The sequence below is a fragment of the Biomphalaria glabrata genome, chromosome 4, assembly GCF_947242115.1.
Source record: "Biomphalaria glabrata chromosome 4, xgBioGlab47.1, whole genome shotgun sequence".
NCBI lineage: Eukaryota > Metazoa > Mollusca > Gastropoda > Planorbidae > Biomphalaria > Biomphalaria glabrata.
In genome coordinates this window covers 24,009,223-24,020,435 of record NC_074714.1, presented here as the reverse complement: position 1 = coordinate 24,020,435, position 11,213 = coordinate 24,009,223, and the positions used below count along the sequence as shown (strand labels likewise).

General features: G+C 36.4%; 1 protein-coding gene across 9 annotated transcripts in view; it reads right to left on the bottom strand.

Annotated features, from left to right (window-relative positions):
* LOC106053265 (uncharacterized) overlaps positions 1 to 10,575 on the bottom strand; it is a 28,846-nt gene extending 18,271 nt beyond the window's left edge. For 2 of the 9 annotated variants that reach the window (XM_056026716.1, XM_056026722.1), the window contains exons 1-5: positions 10,494 to 10,568; positions 9,199 to 9,346; positions 7,290 to 7,379; positions 6,255 to 6,395; positions 2,503 to 2,649 (exon numbers count right to left, since the gene is read on the bottom strand). In XM_056026716.1, coding sequence (XP_055882691.1) covers positions 2,503 to 2,649; positions 6,255 to 6,395; positions 7,290 to 7,379; positions 9,199 to 9,296 — 476 coding nt within the window. In that variant the 5' untranslated portion in view covers positions 9,297 to 9,346; positions 10,494 to 10,568. The other 7 variants (XM_056026723.1, XM_056026724.1, XM_056026717.1 and 4 more) reach the window with 6 other exon arrangements.
* Positions 10,576 to 11,213: the final 638 nt, after the last annotated feature.

The window sequence follows — 11,213 nt, the reverse complement described above, 5'->3', positions numbered from 1 at the left end:
GATAATAGAGCGGATGTCCTGGCACCCTGCTCTTCGTAGCACTTCCTCATTGGTTATTTTATCTTGCCACCTTATTTTAAAGATCCGCCTTAGGCATCGGAGGTGGAAGACATTCAGCTTTTTTTCCTGCCATAAGTAGGTTGACCATGTTTCACTTCCGTTTAGCAAAGTGCTCATCACAATAGTCCGGTAGACTAAGGCTTTAGTATTGTTAGTCAGCAATATACTGTCCCACACTCTTTTCTGCAACCCTGACATGGTGCCCATTGCTTTGGTTATCCTATTGTTGATGTCTTTATCCAGTAGAGCATTGTTGGATATGATGGAGCCAAGATAGCAAAAGTGATCAACAATTTCTAGTGGATGGCCATTAATGTTTACTTGAGGTGCAGTATTTGTGTTCTGAACTAGTATCTTGGTCTTGCTTTGACTAATATTTAAGCCGAACTTCAGGCAAGCTGCAGATAGCTTGTCAACCAGGGACTGAAGCTGAATATCAGAATCAGCCACAATAGCTGCATCATCGGCATACAGGAGTTCCCTGATAAGTATCTTCCTAACCTTGGTTTTTGCTCGCAGCCTTGATACATTAAATAGTTTTCCAGAGGATCTTGTATGGAGAAACACACCTTCGTTGATGTCGTCGTACACATAATGCAATAGACAGGAGAAGAATATGCCAAACAGAGTAGGTGCGAGCACACCTCCCTGCTTGATACCACTGCAAACCTCAAAAGGTGCTGATTGGGCTCCATTGAATTTGACAGTACATTTCGTTTCCTCGTGGAAGCACTCAATGATCTTCAGTAGTTTGGGAGGGCAACCTATTTTCCTCAGGAGTTTGAAAAGGCCACTTCTGCTGACCATGTCAAAGGCTTTAGTCAGATCAACAAAAACGATGTAAAGGGGTCTGTCTCTCTCTCTGAATTTCTCCTGCAGTAGTCGTAGAGAAGATATCGTGTCTATGGTGGATCTACCACTCCTGAATCCACACTGAGACTCTGGGTAGACTCTAGTGCCACTCTAGCAAAGATTTTGCCAACTATGCTGAGGAGAGAGATACCCCTATAATTATTGCAGTCACTCCGATCCCACATGTTCTTATATACTCTGACTATATTTGCGTCACGCAAGTCGTGTGGGACATGACCTGCTTCTCAGAAGCGGCAGGGGAGATTATAGAGTTCAGGGAACAGGGGCGATTCGTTGACCTTAACTACTTCCGTTGGGATGCCATCTGTCCCTGGAGATTTTCTATTTTTCATGCTTTTTATAGCTTTTTTGAGGTCACTAAGGCTCGGAAGCTCATCTAGGCATTCCAGTACTGGAAGATCTGGTAGAGAAGCCAGGGCGACATCGTCTACTGTATTCTGTGTGGCATAGACATCGAAGTAGTGTTCTGTCCATTGTTCTAGCTGCTTGGTTTGATCTGTAATTTTTTCTCCAGATTTTGATAGAAGGGAACAGGCTTAGACACTGTTGGACCCAGAGCCGCTTTAATGCCATCAAACAGAGCTTTACGGTTTCCTAAGTAGAGACTTTCTTGAATTCTGTTGCTTGTATCCCTCCAAAAGTTGTTAGCACATTGTTTAGCCATTTGTTTTGCCTCTTTATTATCAGTTTTATGGCCTGTAAACATTTTGGGCTAGGCTTTGTCTTGTGAGCGATGTGTGCAGATCGCTATGCAACTGTGCTGGATTCGCCTCAAACCAGTCTACATTTTTGTGCTTTTGAGTCCCAAAGGCAGAAATTAAGAGATGTAATCTACAGTTCATTACTTCATTTAATAAATAAATAATACAATAAATAAATATAAAATAAATAAATAAAATAAATCTATTTAATATGCATAAAAGTGTAACAAAATTTAAAACAGCAATTGATAAGTAGTTTTTCATATTTTTGCGTGAACTGCAACCCTGCACACCGGTGTGAATCACTTAGAGGAATTTAATTTTTTTTTTTTTTACGGAAATGTTTCATTTTTTTTTTCTTGAGGCTTTGAATAAAAGATTGAGCCTTTACATAACAATTAGATCAAATAGATAATCATTATATGACACTCAGGGATAGGTTCGCATCTAACTTCCCCTTCACTTTCACCTCTCCCTTGGGCTGCTGGAACGTTGAGGCACCACATAAGATCGGTCAACCTTCTTTCTCCATTCTTATCTGTCATTTGCCTCTGATAGAATTTCTTTCTTTTATTCTTTCTGAAAATATTGAAACCTGCCATTTTATTTGCCTGGATGGACCACTTCGGGGGCCAATTTTGAGTTTGTGTTTCCACACAAACTGTCTTTGTAGCCTTGTTTTTTTTCTATACTTTTTTTTCTAAAATTAAAATCTTACCCAGAGTCACTTTCTTTTTTTTTTCTAGTTGTTTGTTTTCGTTGTTGGGTTACTTACTTAAGTGTGAATCTCTTTTTATATTAAACGAATCATTTGTAAAAAAAAAATAATTTCTAAAATAGCTGTGATTAGATTAAATTACAATCTTACCCAGAGTCACTTTCTCTATTTGGTGTTCGACTACTAGATGGTCCAACACTTTGGAATAGTGTGTCACACAAATTGTCACTGCGAAATCTAGATCTGCTGCTCGGAATTTCAAAATCAAAATCTGAACTAGAACTAGTGTCACTTGATCTAATCGAAGGAAATGCACACAACTTATTTTAAAGTTACAAATAAATAGATTTAGAAGAAAATATTGTTCTTTTAAAGTCTCGTCACTAACGGAGAACTACATGGACATTATTTTGAGCTAACAAGAAAGTTTTTAGTTTAAAAACCCCCCTCCAGAAGGTCTCGAGGTTAAAACACCCTCTTCTATAAAATCAAATAATTCAAATTCACCAAAGTCACCAAATTCCATGAGTGTAGCCAAGAGGGGTTTTGAGATTAACTCCCCCTCTCAGAGGGCCTTAAGTTTAAAACCCCGTTCAGATTGTTTTGAGGTTAATATCTCCCTACAGAAAGTTTTGAGATTAAAACCCCCTCTTCAATATTATTCTTAAGCAAACCACAGTTACCAAATTCTATAAGGGTAGATAAGAGGGTTTTAAGATTGTTTAAACAAAAACAGGGGCGTAGCTAGGGAATTGGGGACCCGGGGGATTGAACTCTTTGGGGGCCCCTTGCATTTTGACATTCGACATCAATGATATCAGATAATGTCCTTAATAAATATATAGCCCTATATTGAAATTGGTACAGTATCAGTAAAACTAACATAATCATTAAGACTCTTTTAATGAATAATACAGTTGTTTATTGGCAAAGTAATACACAAGTGACATATCTGAATTCATATCGCTTCACATCGTGCTTTCTGTGCAGCAAAGACATCTATAACATCATCTTTGTCGATTGAGTCTAGTATTTGTGACTCCACTGACATTAAAACCATGCTAAGGCTTGATCTCTCGCATGAAGCAATGGAAGTGACCTGAATTAGAAGTATTCAAATGGATGTTGCAAGGTTTGAGCTCACATCATTACCATATGAAGCCAGCTTCCTCAATATGTCAATTGGTGATTGTGGGACTGGTTTGTTGATGAAAAGTGCTCGTGCATCAATGATATCATTGAATAAGCGATTTGCCTGTATCAAACAGGAAAATGTAACACAGTTTTTCATCAGCCTTTCATCATCCATAGACCCCAAAAGGTGTCTTGGTTCAAGAAGAAACCCAAAGACGTCCACATGGTTTTCCAGCCTTTGGAATCTGTCCTTCATCTCCATATGAAGTCTGTCCAGCACTTCTGTCGCAACACGTTTGAATTGCAGTTCTATTGACAGTAATACATCATAACTCAACAGGAAATCCATAGCAATTACTACCTTCTTTTGCTCTTTCGATGGATTAGGTGATCAGTTTTGTCAGTTTCTTATTATTTTGCAAAAAGCATGAAAGGGTTTTAATTTCTTCAGTAGCTTCCCGTATGTGCAGTCCAGACTTTTGTAGCTTCTTCTGGACTATATTGATTTGGCGCTGGAGATGTGACCAGAATTCTATATAAGCAAAAAATGCATAATTTTCCACTGCATGAAGAAGATTCTGTGCATTTGCTTCTAATGTTCATTCTTTCAGTTGTTGATTTAGAAAGTTTCTCCAACAGCTTGATGATTTTGTCGAGATGCAAGGAAACTGCAGACGTAGCTTTTTCTCTTGTGAACCACCTTGTATTACTCTCCTTTTTTAAACTCCCGGCTCCAGCTTCTTTCAGTTTAGCCCAACTCTGGGGTGAATTGAAAAAAAAGTTGAACAATTCATGTACAGTTAAAAAAAATGTGACAGTTGCTGAATCTATCTCAGCAGAATGAATAGCTGCCAGGTTCAGAGAGTGATTAGCACAGTTCAGAAATGTTGCCTTTTGGATTTATGTCTAAGAGACAGACTGCCACTCATTGTGGCTGCGTTATCATAAGTTTGACCTCTGCAAAGATCAAAGTCCAGTCCAATGTCTTTAAGAGTTTTCAGAACAGGCTCTTCATAATGTTGTATATCAGCTTTTAAAATTTCAAACTAACTACTGAATGACTCTTTTATTTCGAAATTGCTAACATCCAAGTAACTTACTATTTGGATACCTGTTCTTGGTGAGAAACAAGTGGGATCAAGCATCAGAGAAAATTAACAAACTTGTTTGACTTTCCCGACAATTGATTCCCTAACTTTATTGCCCATCAAGTTTATCAACTCATTTTGAATTTATGATGACAAATAAAGTGTCTTCCCATATTCGATTCTATGTAAGTGGTGTTTCCTAACTTCAGATTCTGCAAGAAATTTCAAAGATGCTAGGAAGTTCCTAGGATTGGGTGAATTCAGTTTTTCGTTGTGACCACGTAAGCTTGAGTTTGTTTTTGCAAACTACTTAATAGATGCTGTTACACGCTTCAGAATATCTCTCCAATACTGCAGATTATTCAAAATTTTCGCACGAAACATATGTAACAGTTCATCTGGTTCTGCCTTAAGCTTTTCTTCTTCTAACTTCCACTTCAAAAAAGCTTGACTGTGGTGGACTCCTTCTTCATGTTCTATCAGTCTCTTATGTTTCTTCCATTTGGTGAAACCAACTCCTGGTTTGCTCAATGCACTAGATGTCTTTTCTGATGCCTCAGAAAACAGTCAGCGTGCAAAACAAAATAGACATCCCAAGTGTGGAGAGAAGAGCAGCCAAGATCGGTTGTATATTTCTCCTGTTGGAAGCTTTCTAGTGAACCATGATGTCAAAATTCGTGATTTATTTTGGGTAAACTCTACAGGAAACAAATACCGTTCATCTTTGTTTTGGAAAAATAATCTACCCTTTAACAAAACTTTGCTAGCAGTTCCTCATATAAAATTCCAGGCTGGATATACCCGAAGTCTTTGTACTTAATTACAGCTTCTTCCACTTCTGGAGAAAATGATTAAGGAAGAACATCACTTGACTCATCATCTGTATCACTTACTTTAAATGTTTTCTCTGACTGTGGTAAAAGGATATTCCCCTGGAGTCTCTTCAGCACTACTTCTCTCATCAAGAAACATTGTCACTTCTTCAACTGCTGTATCTTTGTAGGAATCAACTGAATAAAGATACTTTCCTTCGACACGTTCATGGTCTCCTCTTATCAGGTTTCTTCTTAAATGATAAGGATGATTAAAGAAACTACCCTACATACCAAGTTACTTCCTGAGATTAACACAGCACTAGTCAGCGCTATGGAAGTTACTCCTTGAATTGAGAGTAACCCCGCACGGCAAGAGTTAATACTCTGTGTGAATTACATACAGCATGGCCACTAACTTATATAACATCGTGAAAAGCAAGATTACATGACAATGACGTAATATTTGATTTATTTAAAATCAAATTTCGGACACTCATTTGGGGGCCCTCTCAAGTGGGGGCCCGGGGATCTTCAAATTCCCCCCTCCTCCCCCACCCTAGCTACGCCAGTGAACAAAAACCTCCAGAGATTTTTTAATTTTCCATCACCCCCCCCCCCCCAAAAAAAAAGTCCTTGCTACGCCCATGTCCTCAAGTGTTTTAGCCTCTTAGAATCTGTTTTCCTTTTTTACCAATCTGACTTGTTTCTCTTGTTACTCGTTTTTTTTTTTGTTGTTTTTTTTTAGTGTTGCGGGATTCACTTAAAGTCACTATTTTTTTACATGTTCACATTTAAAAACAAATTTGTAACTAACGTTTCTTGTAGCTATTGTTTTCAATACTTTTGTCTAAAATTACAATCTTACCCAGAGTCACTTTCTCTGTCTGGTGTAGTAGATGGTCGTATTCTTTGGAAGGCTGTTTCACGTAAGATCTCGTTGGGTGATGTAGGCCTATATGCGCTGATCGGGATTTCAAAATCTGAACTAGAACCGGTGTCACTTGATCTAATAGATGAAAATACACACAACATGCTCAATTACAAATAGTTATTTAACTATCAGCAATAGCAGATTTGAAACAAAGATTTGAAGTAAAAGAACATCATTCTATCGTATCTTTTATCGACATTCAGTGTTATAAATTTCAAATGGATGTAATAAAGAGAAATTAGAAGTAACTATTTTCGTTGGAATCACTTTTTATGATTTCTGTCATAGATTAAAAAAAAAGACTGATTTTACATCATAATTTAAGTCTATTATATGTCAAATAATAATTATTATTATATTATTAGCGGTAGAGCTGTAAATCGCTTGGCTTCCGAACCGGGGTCCGGGGTTCGAATCCTGGTGAAGACTGGGATTTTTAATTTCGGGATCTTCTAGCGTCTCTGAGTCCAACCAGCTCTAATGAGTACCTGACATTAGTTGAGGAAAAGTAAAGGCGGTTGGGCGTTGTGCTGGCCACATGACACCCTCGTTAACCGTAGGCCACAGAAACAGATGACCTTTACATCATCTGCCCTATAGACCACAAGGTCTAAAAGGGGAACTTTACTTTTTACTTTAATTATAATAATTAGTAAAATTAAATAAAAAATTGTGTGTAACATTTTCACTGGGTCAATGCAGGTTTTAGTCCTATAAATTCAAAAAGTAATTCGAGCCATAGAGGGTGAACTATTCATAGTAACATTAAAAAAATCAATGGTAGTTTACTGTTTCTTACGAAAATGACATGGCTTTCAATGTTCTAGCATTACCATTTATCTATTGGTGTCTACCTACTATAATTTTGATGCCAGCTGATTTTTCAAGCAAGTTTCCCTAAAACTAAATATTTCTCTAAGTAGTAAACTTTAACGAAATCTGTGTATAAATAAAGCACAAAATTAATACCTTGAGTAGACAGCACTTCCTAAAGGCAACCCAACTCGCCAGAGCTTCCGATTCAAAGGATTATCAACATAAGTTCTATAGGTGCATAAGCTGTTGGTACAAAAAAAATAATAACTGGATAATTAGAAGTATAGAGCTAACAAAGTTAATCAAAAGTTTGCCTATCAAAACGTTCAGTTCAGCAATGTCAGAAACAGCCCTACAAAGCCTTTGTTTCCACAGTATGTTCCTTTTTTTAAGTTCATTATTTTAACGCGTTGGTAAAGCGCTTGGCTTCCGAATAGGGGGATCCCGAGTTCAAATCCTGGTGAACATTAAAATTTTGAATTCTGTTATCTTCAAGACGCCTCTGTGTCTACCCAGCTTTAATGGTTATCTGACATTAGCTGGAAAATAAATAAAGGCGGTTGGTAGTTGTGTTTGCCACATGACATCCTCGTTAATCGTGGGCCATAAAGAAAAGATGACCTTAACATTATCTGCCGTATAGATCGTATGGATTTAAAAGATGATCTTTTGCTAATTTATTTTAACCCATTTAACTGTCATTATCCTCATTTGGGGATCTTGGACTTTAACCCCCTGCCACTTTTTTTTTTTTACGAATATCATCTATCCCTGAAGAATAGAAACCCGAGATACTCGTGCTCCATCAAGATGTTGCCGCTGATTAGAAACTCAAACTGATCACGTGCATACATTTCCTTGCTCACACGAGGTCATTTTAACCTCATCCTTTATCTCTCGCATTGTAGACAATGCTTTATTTATAAGCCTAGATATTTATTGAGAAAGTGTGTGATAAAGGGTGGAAAAGGTCTTAGTTTTGATGATAAATTATTGATATCTAAAATTTGAAAAGAATTAGTGGTGAATAAAGTAGATAGTGTACGAAGAGGAGCCAAACAAATATTCCTCATCATTTACAAAATAGTTTGCTGTGTATTGATGTTTCTTGTTGTGTGTTGCGAACTGCTATGTACTGGTGTGTTGAACATGCGCAGTGTGTTTGTACTGTGTTGTTATGAACTGATCTGTCATTCTTGTTTTATAAACCTTCGAAAGAGACACGTTTTCTTAGTGTTATATATAAGGCTACTACCTAGCTCTCTAGCCACATCTTTTATTCAAATTCCTCTTAAGACAGTTTTGTTATTCTGAATTGATTGTAAGTTTGTGTGTATTAAAACAAAGTATTTTTTTTAAAATCAATTTCATATTTATGTTCATAAAGTATAAATAGTATTGGAAACTAAACATTCAGATTTTATTTTTATCGAGCTCATATGAAGTCACTCTGTCTGGAAAACATTTTGTTCACATAATTTCCCCAGTTCCCACTCACGTATCAAATTGAAACTGCATAAGTATGCATTTTCGATGACAATCAATAAAAGGAATTAACCAATTAGTTCAACAATTACTCTAAACTTAGTTCTCAAGTTCAAAGTTCTCTATTAAAAACAAAAACAAAAACAGTCGTTCAATTAAAAAGTCCAACAAAACTTTTTTTTCTACATTAAAAATATGAAGGGCAGTAGTTGGGTCTTTTTTTTTTATTGAATCATTACCAAAAAAAAAATAATAAAAAGATTTATTTTTAAAAAGGACTTACGTCTTCTTTTTCATCTGCCAACACCCACCCAAAAAAAAAAAATTCCTGACAGACTCAATCTTTTTGGACAAGAAATAATTAGATTCTTTTTATAGATCTGCTTCCTATAGATAACCAGAAATAAATGGATTTAGAAGTCCAATTGTATGTTTTTGACATCGAATAAGGGCTTTTTTATATCTAACCAATGAAGTGTCATGAAAGAAAGTTGTCAAATTGTTTAGTTTAAAGATTGATGACTAAACAATTCGTATAAAGTTTATAAATATAGAGATCATAATATGCATAGATTACTTGGAGCCACTGGTGATACTATGTACAGCAGTTCCATGGATCATTCCAACTCGACCCAGTCGTCTGTTTAAAGCGTTGTCCACATAACGTTTCGGCATGCTGAACAGACACTTGAATCTAAACTTTCTTTACAAGAAACTTTTGTTCTCTTCTCCAAGATACAACAGAGAGTAAGACCAAAAAAAATTACATTAATTAATAGTGCAAACAAACTATATGATTTATTAGATTGCTTTATGATTTTAATATGATAAAGTAGCCTACATTAAGAAGCGTTCCACTAATACTAGATATTTTTTTAGACGTAAATATTAAGTCCGCTAACCCTGGAGCAAAAACTATTTAAAATGTCAAAAAAAAAAAAAGGATCCAAAAGCTTATAAACCAGCGGTTCTCAATCTTTTAAGCTCGGTGACCCCTTTTTACAATATACCACTCGCCGCGACCCCCCCCCCCCCCACCACCCCCATAGACACACACAGCAATAGAAGAATAGACAATAACAATGCTTATTTTTGATGGGCTTAGGCGACCCCTGGCAAATCGTCAATCGACCCCCAAGAAGGCGGTCGCGACCCACAGGTTCAGAACCCCTGCTATAAACAGTACTAAACACTAAATCTAGATCGATTACTAGATTATTGGAAATATTAAGTAGGCCTAATTTTAAGATTTTTTTTTACAAATTAAAAATGCTATTCTATGCACTACATAGACAGACCTATCAGCAAAGTTTTGTTTAGTACTTACTCACTGCACTGATATTGTCTAAAATTCACATAGTTTAAAAATTCAATAGCAGTATTTATTGGTGGTGCATAAAAATAGGGATATCTTTACCACGCATTAAAAGACCACATCAAAACTCTAGAAAATTATCGGTTGGACATTTCCGTTTTGTATTTGACTAAGCTGATTTTAAAATGTCAAAAATACGAATACATTTTATTCACTGACAATGCATTTAATTTTATAAACTAATGTTATTCCTGTTAAATGTGCTATTTTAAAAACTCAATAGGTAATAATATTTTGTAAAGGTAAATCTTGATACGAGTTTACTAAGAAGAGGAAATAAAACAAAAAGAGGAAACAATAGTCAGAGCCATAACCAGCACTAGATCTATAAGCGACAAACTATATCTACATCTAGATATAGCGACAAACTATATCTGCATCTAGATTTACATAGACAGAAGATATACCATATTACACGTGATTAAACTACAATGTAAAGATCCATTGATAAGAATGATAGATCTATATAATTAGAAATAGTGATTACAGCGACTTACGGAACAGCTCTGATAACGTATAAGCTAGTAGGCTACATTTGAGTTTCTAGTAATTGTCTAAATCTAGAGCATACATGTAAACAGGGTTATTGAAACTGAAACTAGACTCTTACCGGGAAGTATTTAACTAGGCTGCCTGTCGCCATTATATCCTAGAGTGAGTCTAGTATACAGTGATTCCCAAAATGGTCTATATAAGCCCTCAGGGGTCTACGACCACATCCAAGGGGTCTATGAGAGTGAAAAAAAATATTTGTAGGTCTATTTGATGTAAATGGAGGTCTACAACAGTGGATCTCATCTAAGCAGGAATTAATTAATTGAGTTTTTTACACACATATCATTTGTACCTTAGTTAATCCTTTGAATTTTAACCCTGATATTCGAATGAATTTTTAAATTGACATCGTTTTAAATATCTAAATTGTGTCTATGTTAATCTAGTATTCATGGGCGTAGCCAGGATTTTTTTACGGGGGGGGGGGGAGTTCTCCCCCCCCCCCGCGAAATTTTTTTTTATATGTATTTATGTGTGTGTGTACATAATCTTTATTGCATTCTGACCCTTCATTCTTTCGGAAGACGTTTATTGTGCCCTAGAATAGGTTCTTCCATGAGTTAGTGGGAAAATTGTAGCAAGGGGGTCTGGGGGAGCGCTAGGAGCTCCCCCAGCGCGGGGCGAAGCCCCGCTGCCAAGCACTATTTCTGATATTGAAAGCC